Below are 17,228 nucleotides of genomic sequence, written 5' to 3' on the forward strand. Positions count from 1 at the left end.
TACCAATAATATACTGTCACATCATTTCATGTCTAACTCATGATTTGCCATGCATAACCTATGACAACCATATCTCTCTATGACTCACTATTTTCCTCCAATCATACTCGTCCTCTTTCCTTAAATCAATCATTATCCCTTTCTCTCTCCCATGTCTGAGCGACAAAAAATTGCCTAAAATCTCTATGCCTAAAGCGTGGCGGTGTTTTTTGCCACTAGGCATGCCTAGACCTTGCCATCAACCTTATAATAATAACAGTTTTTTTAACATGGTCATTAAGTTTGGTCTTAACAGCCAAATCATAATTTTATGCCGTTAACTATTTTTGATAAATATTTATGAAATGCTTTTATAACATTTTATCTTCTTCCATTCGTACAAAATGTTTTGATGTATTAATGAATTGGAGAAAAATTTTAATGCTGAAAGCCTGAATGAGAAATGATTAGACTATAAAAGGTACAGCCATCAAAAAAATTTTGGTAGCTCGTCTCCTATGACTTTTTTGTTGGTCATGTGGAAATGTGGAATTACTTGCACAAAAGGCAGTATTCCTCTTTCCAAATTCCAATTCCAAGTAGAAAATATCCAAAAACATGAAGTCAAAAAAAAAAAATCTTGGACCAAAAGACTTACGAACTAGAATAGAAATATATATGAAATATGTGAGAAGTTTCTTTCAAATTTTCAACTCTGAATTCATTTATGTCCAAATAGTTTAGAAATTATCCAATAAGATAGTGTTCCGTCAATAACTTCATTTTGCCATTAGAAAAATTCCTATTAAAACTATGATATCTCATATGTATTTTTGTAAATTGTAAGATACGACATATATTCTTACAACTCTCAAAATGACATTTTTAGCCTATCCCCCGTTGTCTTAATTTGTTCGATGATTCCACAAATCCTCAAACCAAAGGTGAAAACATTATGTTTTTGATGTTTTTAATTCATCAATAAATGCATACTTTTGTCAAGGTGTATTTGGTAGCCACTGAACTTACGTGTGTTATTGACATTTGGACATTTCCATCACCGTCTACGGTCTATCCCGCATAAGTAAAGGAAGTTGCTTACGTGATATTTATCTTTACTATGTAATAAAAGAAATAACCTCTTACATGGAAAAAATGTCTAAACTACCATTCCCATAAAAAACAACCCTAATTTGGCAACATGGCAACATCAAAACTCCTTTTTTCATACACACCGACTCCCTAATATGATTTCACGCACACCGTTCACATCCTATACCATAATATCCGCTGCAACGCACGAGTAACATGCTAATATTACACAATAATGCCATACGAAAGTCTTAAATTGACTTTAATAAACACCCCATGTGGAAATGGTTATTAGAGATTGTCAAATTTGTACTTAATAAATTAATTTACACTCTAAACCCTTATTTTGCTAATTTACATTCTAAATCCTTATCTTATTAAATATTTTCACCAAATGGCACTTTTGATAAACGTGTAAAAATTTTACAACTCTCTCACTTCGTCACTTCTTGTAAAACGGTTGTAAAAGATGGGATCATGGGATATTCGATGTATACAGTATAAAATTTAATTATTTACGAAATCCTTTTTGCACGCAATTCAAAGGTTTTTTTTCTATTTTCTTTTTATTCTTATCGTTTAACAAACCTATAACTATATATGTTGTAGGTACAGAAGAAACTTACAAGAAGGTAGTTATAGCTTTATAAAAAAAGGTTAAAAGATAGTCATCTTCATTATTATAGTTATCAAATCATATTTATATATATATATTTTATATAGCCTTTGTTCTTTAGAATGTTCATTATATCAACCACTCACGTCTAAACCATTAGTCTCTATAGGCATATACTTTATAATGCTCAGCACTAAAGGGTGAAAAAAAATAAGATATGTTCCAAAAAATATAGGAAAGTGATAATATCACAAAGGGAGTTATTTATATACCACTAGTTTTTGACAATACACCACCAAATATGATTTATTGAGTTGTACAATACAACACTGTAAAACACAGTTAGTGGTGTATCGACAAAAATTAGTGGTGTACAGATCGTTTCTCTATCACAAAAAGTGATTTAAATATCACACTATATACTTTTTATAACATATTATAGTTTTTATTACATATCGCACAAGTCAGTCATATATTTATAGTATAAACATTAACTTAGGATAAACGAATTGCATGTAGCAAAGATGCCGTGAGTGTCTGATTAATGTTAAAGTTCTTGTTCAAAATGAAAACATGTACTGTACTGTATAACCTTAAAAGTGGTGCCACGCTTAAGCATGGGCGTGAAAGATCACTCTCAAAATTAAATAATTGTAATTTTAAAGCTAAAAAGTCAACCATGAGTTCTTGATTCATTTCACAATAAAATACAAGTATAGTACCTGAACTTTTAGCATTTTGATATAAATAAATTATTTGACTTTTTTTGAACATAATAGATTATTTGACTAATTTTGACTAATTGTGATTGTATTGTGATATGAAACATTTTTATGGAATTGTAATTATAACTGTAGGCTGAAGCATTTGACAATTTATTCAGAGATTAATAGTTAAATATTACTATAATGTACTATATATATTAATAAATGTTATAATTGGGCTTACGACATTGAATAGGTTGACCGTTTGTAAAAGGTAGATTATTGGATAGCCAACAATATGAACATGTAAGATTATGGTTTTGATAAAGATTGATTATTAAACTTTTTAGATAAACAAAAAATTGTATATGGTTATAGGTTTAATAAGATAATTATGGTTCATACTCATTGATTAAACTAATTAACTCAATAATGACAGCTTTAAGGGCTGTCATTAACAACATATTACATGCTTAAAAACTTGTACATTATATATTAAAAACCACCCCCTGATTTTTCTAACAGCAAGGTACAAATTTTAATGCACCCAATTAGTTTTTACTGACAACCTTAAGGACTGTCACTAACAAAACCCTTTTTATTATGCCACCTCTAGTTTATATATTTTTTTTATAGGCGGAGACAAAGAAAGAGAGTAAAAGGCACATGAAAAATAGGTTATGTAGAATTTTCACTTAGACTTTCGTTTCTCAGTGACCTCTTTAGTGGTTTTTGGCTTTGAGTAGAGATAGGCCTAAACCTAAGGGGGGGGGGTTACTCTAGCGCTGACCCCAAAATGCTTTGTTTGTCGGATAACATGACCAATGAGAGAATTCTTTAAGAACTGTGATTAGTTTAGTGGTTTTGGGAGTTATGTGAGAGGACTAAATTAGTCTAATTAGGCAGTCTTAGTTACTTGGTTTCATAGGTGTTTAGCATCCGTCGGACGGACCCATAAATTCTTAGCTAATTTCTATTTATATGTATGTATGCATGGATCTTTTCATAAAACATGTTTTGGTTTCTTGTATGAGGCTATGTTTATTATGTTTACACTTTTAGGCCGTTTATATGTTATATGGTTGCTATCGTACATGTATTGTTGAACTTGTGATATAGTATGACACGATATTCTTCCTGACTCCTAACGTTAGCCGGGGGATACTTAGCAGACAGGTAGATCTTCTATGCTATTTTGTCGGCCGACAGGTATGAGAACTAAACTCTTTACACTTTCCTACTTTAACTTTTTCTAGCCGGAGGTCTTTATGGAAGCGACCTTTTCTACCTTCCGGTAGAGATAAAATTGTATACAACTCACCTCCCTTATACCCCGCTTAAGGGCTGTGTCTTGTTGTTGTTGTTGCTCCATGTAAAAGTTTCATTATTTCTTTGATTAATGGATACGAAACAGTTCAATTTCTTTTCAAACAGGGGGTTCGAACCATCGATGGGCAGCGAAGATTTCTAAAACGTCTTTGTTTGTTACGGTTATCCTCCTTTTTTCTTTTTAAAGGCAATAACATACACTATCATATTTATGTATACCAAAAAAAATGACGTAGGAAATAAAATTTAACAACATAAATGTTAGAAAAGTTAAAAAAAAATCCAAAAATTACAAATATATATTTGAAAAAAAAGAAGCAAAATACAAAAACAACAAAAACCGATACAACAAAAGTATTCGGATATTTAAAAAAATAAAACAAACAAAAATGAAAATTTTAGACTAAATAAGAAAGAAACATAAGTGGAGAGGACAAACTGTAAACTTTTGAAATCTTGTCCATAAATTTAAAGAATAAAAAAACTGGTTAAGAGGGGGCTTCAAACCCAAATCTCCAAGATAGGAGGAAGGGGGCATACCACCCCTCCTACAGACTACTTTGTTTAAAATTTTGAAACAAAATATATATCTTATCTATTTTTTTTATACAAAAACACAAAATAACTATTGTTTACATCCTACTCATTTATTAAAGTATGTAATTTTCTCGTTACTTGTAAACATAAATAAAAGTAACTTCAAATCTTAAAATGAGATGTTTTGAACTTCTTATATACCAAAAATCATTTTTCTGAAGGACTAAACCTACTTCTTGGTTGATATTGAAAGGGTTCTTTTGAAACTTTACCTGACAAAATCTGAAATATCAGAAAAAAAAAGAAAAGAAAAAGCAACAGTTAAATTAATTCAAGTTTAAGAAATTGAATAAAACCAACCCCCAAAGAAATCGCCAGCAATAAAGGAAGGAAACATAAATAAATACTCGACTCAGTAGAAAGCTTTTTGAATTTGAATTTGAAATCAAAATAAATGAAATGACACTTTTGTTTTTGGAAAATTCTCATAGAATCTTCTCAAGAATTTTTATCTTTTCTTTTTTTACTTATTAATTCATAGCATATTATATATTATACCCACATATACAAGTAGACAATATATATTGCTTTGTTTCCAAGCCATTATCTATATCTCCACCATCTCTGCTTTCAAAGGTAAGTAACTCACATAAATCCCTTTGGGTTTTTCCTACTCATTTCATAAAAGGTTTGTTTCACATTATTTTCCAAATTTTGTTTATTTAGTCAAACATGCAGTAAACCGTTGTACATGTACGTCTAATAATTGTGTTTTGTTCTTTTTTGGGTGCGTGGTGGTTTTAAGTATTTTCAAGATTTTTTTGAAAGCTGAAGAATTTATGTATCAAAGCTTAAGTTAGTTAGTTGGGTTATTTTATACTAAATGGGTCTTGATTTTCTTGATGTTATCTGTTCTCAAAATCAGAGGACTGTGGGGGAGGTGGGATATAGACTGTGGCTAACATAAATTATATAAAATTACAGTTATTTACAGTGATTAATTGCATGCAGAAGTTAATTTCCAAGATTAATTAGTGTTTGATTAATCACTGTCTCATGCAGCCTGTTTTGTGAGTAGCAGATTGTTTGTTAATTGGTTATAGGGTTAAGTGTGTAGAAATGTATTCAAACTATAGCCTGAAATCGATGTTATGTATCAGCTTTAAATGTTGTTACCGTGTGAATCCGAATTTCAAATATTGATATTTGTATTGTATGTATGCGGTGGTATTGTTGCTAACGTGACAACGTCTACGAATGAGTAGTCAACAAGAAGTTCTAGCAGATATATATGCAGTAGTAATACTTGAAAGTTGCAGACACACATGAGAAGCAATCTATGTTGGATACATATAATAGATTATTGACCATATTGCATAATTAGTTTTGAAACAGAATGCAGAAAATTAGATAAGATCCCCTTACTGAGGTTTTTATATCCTTTTCAAGATTATGAATTTGTGTAATTTTACAGCTATGGAATTTGACTAGGGATTTGACTAATATCTGTGTAGGTTTGATTTGAATTGAGGATACAAGTGTCAGGTTTAGGAATATGTTGGAAAAGAAACCGTTCCCTGCTTGGTTAAGGTCCGTAGATCAATGCCTGAAAGAGTATAATGTGAAGCTCGAAAAGGGATTATCTTCATACGATGTCGAGAAGCAACGGGAAGTTCATGGTTGGAATGAGCTTCAAAAGGAAAAGGGAAAACCGTTATGGCAGCTTGTCATGGAACAATTTGACGATACACTTGTGAAAATCCTCCTAGTTGCAGCCTTTATTTCATTTGTTCTAGCATACTTTGAGCAAAATGAAAGAAAAGAATCTGGATTTGAAGCCTACATTGAACCAGTTGTGATTGTTTTGATCCTGATATTAAATGCAATTGTGGGTGTTTGGCAAGAAAGTAATGCCGAGAAGGCACTTGAAGCATTGAAAGATATGCAATGTGAATCATGTAAGACTATGAGAGATGGGTACTTCGTTCCTGATTTACCTGCTAGAGAACTTGTACCTGGAGATATTGTGGAGTTGCGTGTAGGTGATAAAGTCCCAGCAGACATGCGCATTGCAGTATTAAAAACATCAACTTTAAGAGTTGAACAAAGCTCTTTAACAGGTGAATCTGTTCCTGTTTTGAAAGGAACTCAACCCGTGTTACTAAATGATTGTGATTTGCAGGCCAAAGAAAATATGGTTTTTGCTGGGACCACGATTGTCAATGGGAATTGTATATGCATAGCTGTGAATACTGGGATGGATTCAGAAATAGGGCAAATTCAGAAACAAATACACGAAGCATCTCTGGAAGAATCCGATACTCCCTTAAAGAAAAAGCTTGATGAGTTTGGAAATAATTTGACAACTGTAATTGGTGTTATCTGTCTTGCTGTGTGGGTTATCAACTACAAGAATTTCTTGAAATGGGAAACAGTTAACGGATGGCCTACAAATGTTCAGTTTTCATTTGAAAAGTGCACGTATTATTTCAAAATAGCTGTTGCACTAGCAGTAGCAGCAATTCCCGAAGGTCTTCCAGCAGTGATTACAACTTGTTTAGCTCTTGGTACAAGGAAAATGGCACAGAAGAATGCAATCATGAGGAGACTTGCTAGTGTGGAGACGTTAGGATGCACAACTGTGATTTGTTCAGATAAAACAGGAACATTGACTACCAATCAGATGTCTGTGACGGAGATTTTCACATTTGGAGGGAAAACAACGGCTCCTAGGGTGTTTCATGTGGAGGGGACAACTTATGATCCTAAAGATGGTGGTATTGTTGATTGGGATTGTTTTAATATGGACGCTAATTTGCAAGCTGTGGCTGAAATTTGTGCTGTTTGTAATGATGCCGGAATACATTCTGATGGTCGTGTTTTCAGAATTACGGGTTTGCCTACGGAAGCTGCTTTGAAGGTGTTGGTAGAAAAGATGGGGATCCCAGATGTCAAAGCGAAAAATAAAATTCGCGACTCACAGATTATGGCAAATTATCTCATTGATAACAACAGCGTTCAATTAGGCAAGTTGGAATATTTGTTATATATTTACTAATTGCTAACAAATCTATTGTTGATTTGTTCTAATATATTAGTGCTTGTTTTATGTTTGTAGGATGTTGTGAATGGTGGACAAAAAGATCAAAGAGGGTTGGCACTTTGGAGTTTGACCGCATTCGTAAGTCCATGAGTGTTATTGTTGGTGAGCCAACTGGACAGAATCGATTGCTTGTCAAGGTAATGCCTGTTATATTTGTTATATGTTGGACTATAGGTTCCAAAATGAAAGGGTTGGATAACAGGTCAAAACAGGAAAAAAAACAAAAAGAAAAAAAGAAAGAAAGGTATTTGTATTGATGCAGGGTTGGAAAACACTTAATTGTATGATATTCTTGAATATTTCTTATATACATAGTGTGTTAAGTATGATTATAAATTATTCCTTATATTGTTTCAATAAATAATCTAATTTTTAAGAATATAATGGATTTAGTAGCTTTTCTGTATTAAAAAAATACACTTTGAGCGTCTTGCAACCTGCTTGACCTTGTTCAACTCATTTTACCTGTTGCCTTTTATGAGATTTTCTCTTTGACACATGAGAAATAAAACATAAACTGCATTGATCCATCCATTGAAATTTCTACTTGCATCTTGATTTGTGAAGATTTGATATTGGTTACTCATCTCAGGGTGCGCTAGAGAGTCTACTAGAACGTAGTTCACATGTTCAACTTGCAGATGGGTGTGTTGTTCCCATGGACGAACCTTCTAGACAGTTATTGCTTTCAAAACATGCGGAAATGAGTTCAAGAGGGTTACGGTGTTTAGGCTTGGCTTATAAAGACGATCTCTGTGAGCTTTCAGATTATAATAGTGAACATCATCCGAGCCACAAGAAATTGCTGGATCCCACTTGCTACCATTCTATTGAAACTGACCTTGTCTTTGTCGGAGTCGTTGGTCTTAGGGTAAATCTTAATCATTATCTGAAGTTGATATTATGCGTTAATGTTCGTATATTCAAATAACCTATAATGAATTTACAGGATCCCCCTCGTGACGAAGTGAAATCTGCCATTGAAGAATGCCATGGAGCTGGAATTAAAGTGATGGTGATAACAGGAGACTATAAGTCAACAGCTGAAGCCATCTGTAAGGAAATTGGATTGCTCTGTGAAGGAGAGGACATGAGAGGTAAAAGTTTTACAGGTAAAGAGTTTATGGGGTTGTCTTCTTTACAACAAATGGATATTTTGGCAAAACCTGGGGGGAAAGTGTTCTCTCGTGCTGAACCGAGGCACAAGCAAGAGATAGTGAGGATGCTTAAGGATATGGGTGATGTCGTTGCAATGACGGGAGATGGTGTCAATGATGCCCCTGCTTTGAAACTTGCTGATATAGGAATTGCTATGGGCATAACTGGAACAGAGGTACTTCTATTTTCATATTCTGCAACTTAAGATTTACATAAAAAGTATAGAATGGTGGTTATTATTCTGTTTTCAACCATAAAAGAAGTATTTAACTCTCATAAATCTTTTTGATGTAAAGGTTGACATGGTTACCCAGTCAAAACGACATGACTGCCGATATGTCTGTAACTTTGACCATGCTGATTTTTCTGCATGTCATTATATTATATTATATACTATATTAATGGAGGAGGATGTGAATAGTAACTCGCCTACGTGGCGAGTTACTATTCGTCCACGTCACTACCGTACAATTCGGATTTTGCCACATCGCATCTCGTTCGTATTTTCTACCATGGGTTACTTTTGTTTTTTTTTCATACTTATATTATATTAATGGAGGAGGATGTGAATAGTAACTCGCCAACATGGCGAGTTACTATTCGTCCACGTCACTACCGTACAATTCGGATTTTGCCACATCGCATCTCGTTCGTATTTTTCTACCATGGGTTACTTTTGTTTTTTTTTTCATACTTATTTTACTTTTGAGTCATCCAGACCACATCCAATACCACTACTCACATTTTGCTATATTACATCTTGCTACATCGCATACAGCTTAAATTCTCAACTAATATATTGAGGATTTTGCTAGATCACATCCCGCTCTGATTTTCTATTACGGGTTCCTTCTTTGTTTCTTACACGCTTTTAAAAAACTTGGGCAAGTTACCATTCATCTGCATCACACCTCGTACTACCATTTGGAACTTTGGCATATCACTTTCCATTTGGATTTTCTACTACAGTTACTTCTTTGTTTTTTCACACTTTTTTTTCTTTTGACTCATTTAACCTTTTTGTGTCCACACCCCGTTCCACTATTCAGGTTTTGTCAAATCGCATCTCGCTTGAATTCTCAGTTAATATATTGAATATTTTGCTACATTGCATCCCGTTAAGATATTCTAATACGAATTGTGTTTTGGTTTCTTGCACACTTTTAAACAAATGTGTCCATGAGAGAATAATTTTTAATTAAGCCGTTAAAGGTTTAACGCAAATATGTTAGAATAACCTAACCGTTTATTCAACAAGACAATTGAAGCTCCGCAATGCGGAACGCGAAATTTCCTAGTTAATGTGATTCCTGAACACAGATTAACATAAAAAGAGAGAGAGAGAGAGATTACCTTTTAAATAAATTAATACTTTATGAAAGTTCGAGCATAATTTGTGACAGCACCTGTTGATTACCCAAACTATCAAATCCATTACCTTTCTAATGCTTTTTGCCCAAAAAGTTTGGACATATGTTGGCTAATTTTAAGATTTTTCTTGATTAACCAGGTTGCTAAAGAGGCTTCAGATATGATTTTAGCTGATGATAACTTTAGTACCATTGTTTCTGCTGTTGGTGAGGGTCGTTCAATTTATAACAACATGAAAGCTTTTATCAGGTATTAATGATCTTGTTTCGTTTTTTTTCGTACCATTTTTTTCGTCTTTTATCTGATATTATTTCTTTGAGTTTCTAGATACATGATATCATCGAATATTGGAGAGGTTATATCTATATTCTTAACTGCTGCACTTGGGATACCTGAAGTCATGATACCTGTGCAACTTCTATGGGTTAATTTAGTCACCGATGGTCCACCTGCTACTGCTCTTGGTTTTAACCCTGCTGATGTTGATATAATGAGGAAACCACCTCGTAAAAGTAGCGACCCTCTTATAGATTCATGGGTTCTGTTTCGGTACTTGGTCAGTTTCTCCTTTATGATCTTGTAACAAAAGCATATGCGTTGCAAATAAACACTTGCAGTGGTGTGAAAGGGTGGGTCAGACAGGTTGGGTAAACTGATCCGAACCAGTTGGCCTGACTTGATTCGAGTTTTGTTCACAAAATTTAAATTTTATAGATTGTTGTCGACTTGTCATAACAAATATGATTATGCTTTAAGGATACTTCCAACCTGTTTAAGCAGTTCAACCTATTTGTCTCTTTTCCTTTTTAGCTAATATTCTAACCTGAACTGTTTGACCCATTAAAGATAAAAGGTAACCAAAAGTTGGCCCATTTACGAGTAAATGGGTCAAACTTGCAACCTACAACAAACCCTATATATAAACTTTACCTTACATTATTTTTCAGGTAATTGGTTGTTATGTGGGCATAGCAACTGTTGGTGTCTTCATTTTATGGTACACTCAGCCGTCCTTCATGGGTATCGATCTAGTAGGAGATGGGCATACACTTATTTCAGTATCTCAGCTAAGAAACTGGGGAGAGTGCTCTTCTTGGCCTGATTTCTCAGTGACACCATTTTCAGTAGGCGGCAACCGAGTAATCAATTTCTCAGACCCGTGTGACTATTTCACCACTGGAAAAGTTAAAGCAATGACTTTGTCTCTCTCTGTATTGGTGGCTATCGAAATGTTTAATTCCCTAAATGCCCTTTCTGAAAACAACAGTTTGTTAACAATGCCACCTTGGAGGAACCCATACCTTCTTGTTGCCATGGCTGTTTCCTTTGGGCTTCACTGTTTGATTCTATATGTTCCTTTTCTATCAAACGTGTTTGGTATCGTTCCACTGGGTTTGAGTGAATGGGTTTTGGTTATCTTGGTTTCAGCACCCGTGATCCTTATTGATGAACTGCTGAAAATTTTGTCAAGAAGCAGAAAATGGACGACAAAAGTAAAGACAGCGTAATTAATAAACACACACCGGATATGTATTTTAGTACTCTTTGTTTAGTTTCCTAGATTGTACACCTAGCTTTTCAATCCTTTGTTTGTTTCTTCCTGATAGCGTAAAGCTAATGTGAAGTTGGATCTGGTTTGTACAGTTTTGAAGCACAATAATGGAAAAAAATTTATGATTGTACTAAAGGACTGCATTTGTTTTTAGCTTGAAAAGTAGTTCTGATTTCTGAATGTAATTTAGAGGTAGACTATGTAATTCAATTGCCTAAACATTGAGAATAACCAATGTACGTTGTTTTCTGTATTTGCCTATTCTCACTGATACGAGTACTAAATTTTTGAAATTATGCGAATTAGATAGTGAAGAAAATCATAGTACCATGGTAAGCCACAGTGCCACACGCCCCCACACACATCACGAAGTCTAGTGGTCAGTTATATTGATATCTTCAAGTTATATTGATATCTTCATAAGAGGTGTCGGGTGTCAATTTTACTAGGGAAATCTATCTCGGGGGGGTGGCCAGAGAAATATTTCAAGATTGGTGACAGGGATACACTGATTATAGTGCATACATCTTAGTGCCTTCACCAAGATAACCTAAACAACATAAAAACTCAACCTTCTTCGGATAACCTAATCAAGAAAAAAAACCTCGTCCTCCCCCAGTTAAACCATACAAGCTATATAGAATGCCATTATTTGCTCTCTTTCAACTATACATAAGACACAAAGCAAAAGAAAAAAAAAAGGCAACAAATTTCTCATATCTTCGATGAACATTACTCAAAAAAATTTATAAGATCCAAGTAAAGCAAGAAATAAACAGGTTTACTATGCCTAAAACTCTGAAAACACACCTAACAATAATTGTTCTGTCAGTCAGTTGTTTGGTAAGTGATTAACAAGAGACATAAACATCTGAATGAAAACAAAACAGTATAAAACCTCATGAGGTATTATGTCGAACGGAATCTAACATTTAACACGAGTGCCGGCCAATGTTTTGACTTCTTTGAACATAGCCAAAGTCTTCCACATTTCCAGGTTAGGAGTCTCTTGTTGTTTCTATCTACAGGAGCAGCGTACCATAAGAGTAAGTCTTGGTAGATCAAGCTCGTATCTTTGACCATATAAGCCTTAGCACTTGGCTAATAGAAGCTCAAAGGGCCTTGAAAAATGTAACAGAATCTCTGATTCTGCTCAGCTCAGCTTCAAATTTCAAGTGAAGAATGACTACATTCGAATACTTCATTTTACTTTGGACCTCCGATGGAAAAATAATCACAGACAATTGTTCTCAGCCTAAGCATTCCAAAATAGATGCATCATCATGATGCTCCTTCATCTTTGTAGAAACTTCATTTAGTATCCAATAAATTTCATTGGATCTCGGATGTGATCTATCGTCAACAATGAACTTATAGACTTGACTTCCTTCTTCAATAAAGCTATATGCTGCCGCCTTTATGATCTGAGAACCCTTCATCATCTTCCTTAGCCTTGCAACACCATCCCACCGCCCTGTATTCGCATATATATTGGATAAAATTACGTAATTACCTGGGTTCCATGGCTCTAGCTTGTAAAGACGTTCGGCTGCTATCTCAGCCAGCTCAACATTGTTATGGAAACTGCATGCACCTAACAAAGTTCCCCAAACTACCGAGTCTGGTTTCATTGGCATAGTTTGTATAAGATTGTAGGCTTCTAGCAGCTCTCCAGCACGACCATAAAGATCAACCATGCATCCATAGTGTTCAAGTTTAGGAGTGACGGAGAAGTCTTTTTTCATTGATTTGAAAAGTGCTCTGCCTTTCTTTACCATTCCTCCATGAGTGCATGCAAGTATTGCTCCAACAAATGAGACATCATCTGGTAGAATACCCTCTCCCTATACCAGCTAAGAAAGTTATTCATCTGGGGAACGAGATTTGGCACACAAAAGGCAATTTGCATGAAAAGTTACAGATTATGGTCACATATCTATCTGCGGAGAAAGCGTGTGTTCTTTCCTTCTTTCTTTTTATAAAAGAGCCTGAAACAAAGAGTGTTTAAACCTGCCAACAGGATCAAATTTCCAAAATATGTTTGTTTAGGGGTTCGGGTAGTCTTCTAAGTTAATCGGTTTTCAGGCATCATATCAAGAAAATGTTAACATGCTCAAAGTTACCGACAGACGGGCTGCCGAACATATAATTGGCTTTATAATTGGGTTTGAATCCCCTAAATTGAAATTCTTGATAGTTTGAGACCCAAGCTATCAAAAACTTAAAACTTCTTTGCGGGTCCACATAAGGTCTGTTCTCGCAAACAGAAATCTGACTACACTTCATTACCTTCTTACAAATTATGCAAATTTCATTCTATGGTGTCGTGTCTAATCTTAACAATGCGTCACAATATCATTCCTCTATCTATTAGTTAGCCAAGTTATTTCTCATTATATCGAACCAAACAAGTCATGTTTTAAGCACTCCATAGCATTATTGAGAAAGAAATAATACCAGCATTTGGTGGAAAAGCTGAAGAGCTTCATTAGATTTTCCATGGACAGCCAAACCCATGATCATAGTATTCCAAGAACACAAGTTCCTTCTTGCACCAATTTTTACAAATATCGACAAAGCCTTATCGATCCTACCACATCTTGCATACATTTCCAATAACGCGTTACACACAAACAGATTCTTAAGGTACCCTCGTGCCCTCGCATACCTTTCAATCCTTTGTCCAACCTTCAATGATCCAAGGCTCGCACAAGCCGGAAGCACACTAGCTATAGTCACCTCATTCGGTGGCACATTTTTCATTTTCTCCATTTCCAAAAACAACTTAAGAGAATCCCCGTACCTCCCATTCTGTGAATACCCAGATATCATAGCAGTCCAAGAAACCACATTCTTAACCGGCATTATATCAAACAATTTCACAGCTCCTTCCATATCCCCATTTCTCGCATACCCTGCAATCAAAGAATTCCAAGCAGGTACATCCCGGATCACCATTTTGTCAAACGCTTTTCGCGCAAAACATACCAACCCCAGTTTGGCATACATATCAACTAACGCAGTAGACGCATAAATATCAAACTCGTAACCTGATTTAACCAAACGGGCGTGGAGGACGACGCCGTGTGGTGGGGATTTAAGTTTGGCGGAAGCGGCGAAAAGGGAAGTGAAAGTATGTTGGTTTGGGGAACAACCATTGACGCACATTTGGGTGTAGAGTGTGAAACAAGTGTGAAATGGGCCATGTGTAGAGAATGCTTGAATAAGTTTGTTGGAAAGGAAGATATCTGGTTGAGGAATAAGGTCGAACAGTTTGTGGGCGTATGGAATGTTTGGAATTTCGAGTAGTTTTGAGATTAGGAAATTCGTGAAATCGGTGCCATTGCGGAGTGTGTGTGCATGGATTTGTTTCAGTTGGTTCATAACACAAATATTTGTTTTTGATTTGACGATTTTTATTTTAATAACAAAAAAGTTAAAAAAAAAAAACAATTTGAAAGGATCAGAATCGCATTCCCTTTCATTCCAAAAAGACAAACAACCAATTTAGAGAGTCATGCCCGGCCCGGCCCAAAAACAAACCCAATCACACTTTTTTTTGAAACGTAACTCAATAATACTAAGTTGGAATTTTTTATTTTATTTTATCTATTTTATTCCGGATTTCATTACAGCTTTTAGTTTAGAATAGTCCATGGTTGCACATCGGTCTACTTTCCGCTACAAAAAGCCAGGTTGGTGTGCTTACAAAGAGGCCAGTTAAGAGGGTAAGTCAGAACGAAGACTAGCATTGACGGAAAATTCTTAATTGACCACGTATGTAGCACAAAGGAATCAATAGTGTGAAGCTCCTCAAAGGGCCTGATTTAAGGTGGCGTCGACGCAAAATGATTTGGAGAATATATATATATATATATATATCAATTTCTATGTCTGTGGAACCTTGGAAACAATCAAAATGCCATCAAGATGCTTTTATACGGGTAATTGGATAAAAACCCTCTGATTCCATGTATCATTTGGTACTCACTAATCCCCAGCCAGGCTAGTGTCCAGGTTAATCTCAACCACTTAATAATCATCTGATTAACTCAAGTTTGCCTTTGACAAGACTCGTATCCAAGACTTCCCCTGAAAAGTGGCGGCTGATGACCACTGGGCGATTACCCAATGGTTATGAGAAATACCAGTAAATGAATTTGCATTCCAAGGCCAGTTATAAGGAATACCAGCAGAATGAAATGAACATATATCTCTAACATCAGTACACATACATTATACATGGGTGATGAACTGATGATATGTACACCACTAGATATACTTTAAGGTGTTGTATAGTACAAACATGTTACGCATGTTTAGTGGTTATGGCTAAAATGTGATGGTGTACCACCACCATTATACATACACATTACAATCTCAAGTGCTGGCACTCTAGACAGATGTACTAATTAATAATCAAACTGAAAAAATGAACAAGAACAATATGTTTTGTCCAAGAAAAATGATCAGACATTTGCATCTCGGTCTCAAGAACCAAAAATCCGCAACTCCAACTATTTGGCAAGAATATTATGATATATAAGTTATGCTACTTCAACTCGAACACGAACCACTTCCTGTAATAAAAGAGAATAGCAAAGGGACAACAAATATTAGAATAACGACAATAAGTTGCCTCGGCTTTATCTTTAGAAGTGCTAATGTCTCTGGTAGGTTCTGGCAGAAATAAAAAACTAACAATACTTTTCGAAATAACCTAAGATATAAAGCCCCATGTTTCAAAGTAGGGCCAACAACGACTTACAGTTGGTAGAAAAAAGCAACACTTTCAAATACAGATTTGTTTCTTTTTTTCCTATTGGTCTAGAAAGCTTAACCACCCTCAAGCCATGGGCTTACCCGCTTCCTACATCCACCACTCTTAGTTTTAATACAAGCAAGTTAAAGGTTGTTTTGTATCGGGACAAAGAGCACAAATCCTTTCTTTCTACAGCAAACAATATAGTCAACTTTGACCAGGTAAGGTTTAAACTAGAAATTTACTTATGAAATGTGTTATTTGTTGCCTAAATATAACAGGTTCATAACTAGGTTGTAAAAATCCACAAACGGACATAATACTCACAAATGGCTAAATTTCATGCAAACATTATTATCCTCAACTTAAGCACTTTTATGTCAAAATACCTAAGCAAAAGTGGAGACTAGGAGAGAGAAGACATTATATGAACTTGTAGGCATGACTTAATATAAAAAAAAACCTTGCTCGGACAGTGAGACGGATATAGGTAACCTATATTGATAGCCATGATCATCTTGGAAAAACAATCACATGGAGGTACATTAAATGAGATGCATTACCAATAGAGTGAAGAAAAGTTTCATTACCAAATACAACAAAAACCACAGCTATAAAAAATGAAAAAAACCAGCATAATAATGTACCTGATGAAACTGTGGAAATAGCAGCAACCGAGATCTTGAATCACAGATATGCCAGCAACAGGCACACAGGATTTAAATCCCCTCCCTGACATTCCAAGTCACATAATAGTTTTACTGAATACTTACCCTTAGAAGCTAATTTGTGTCAAAAAGTACGTCCCACGGTCAAAACCCACAAAAAATTTTTGAAAAGGCAAAGCTGACATAATTTGAAAAAGTATAAACCAATTGATATACATAAACTCCGAAGATGCTTTAGATCAACTAACTTTTAGTTGGATGGATAATCAGTAACCTAAGGCCGGAAATCCCAATGGTTATTATCATAGAAACTACTATTACATCAAAAATGACACTATAACTATGTAGGATCGACAT

The 17,228-nt window shown here is 34.9% G+C and overlaps 2 protein-coding genes across 3 annotated transcripts; one reads left to right on the top strand and one right to left on the bottom strand.

The window, feature by feature from the left end:
- Window positions 1–4,608: 4,608 nt before the first annotated feature.
- Window positions 4,609–11,626, top strand: LOC122592722 (calcium-transporting ATPase, endoplasmic reticulum-type). 2 transcript variants are annotated; one of them, XM_043765014.1, is made up of 8 exons: window positions 4,609–4,893; window positions 5,772–7,283; window positions 7,376–7,497; window positions 7,953–8,231; window positions 8,310–8,693; window positions 10,029–10,138; window positions 10,217–10,445; window positions 10,837–11,626. In XM_043765014.1, the coding sequence occupies exons 2-8, from the start codon at window positions 5,813–5,815 to the stop codon at window positions 11,395–11,397; spliced, it is 3,156 nt and encodes a 1,051-aa protein (XP_043620949.1). In that variant the 5' UTR covers window positions 4,609–4,893; window positions 5,772–5,812; the 3' UTR covers window positions 11,398–11,626. The 2 variants fall into 2 exon arrangements, with proteins under 2 accessions (XP_043620949.1, XP_043620950.1); XM_043765015.1 differs by lacking the exon at window positions 4,609–4,893 and adding an exon at window positions 4,915–4,945.
- Window positions 11,627–12,155: 529 nt separating this feature from the next.
- Window positions 12,156–14,866, bottom strand: LOC122593935 (pentatricopeptide repeat-containing protein At5g08510). The gene is made up of 2 exons (XM_043766397.1): window positions 13,899–14,866; window positions 12,156–13,285 (listed from the first exon to the last, which is right to left on the bottom strand). The coding sequence occupies exons 1-2, from the start codon at window positions 14,823–14,825 to the stop codon at window positions 12,692–12,694; spliced, it is 1,521 nt and encodes a 506-aa protein (XP_043622332.1). The 5' UTR covers window positions 14,826–14,866; the 3' UTR covers window positions 12,156–12,691.
- Window positions 14,867–17,228: the final 2,362 nt, after the last annotated feature.

This window comes from Erigeron canadensis, chromosome 3 (genome assembly GCF_010389155.1).
Source record: "Erigeron canadensis isolate Cc75 chromosome 3, C_canadensis_v1, whole genome shotgun sequence".
Lineage (NCBI taxonomy): Eukaryota > Viridiplantae > Streptophyta > Magnoliopsida > Asterales > Asteraceae > Erigeron > Erigeron canadensis.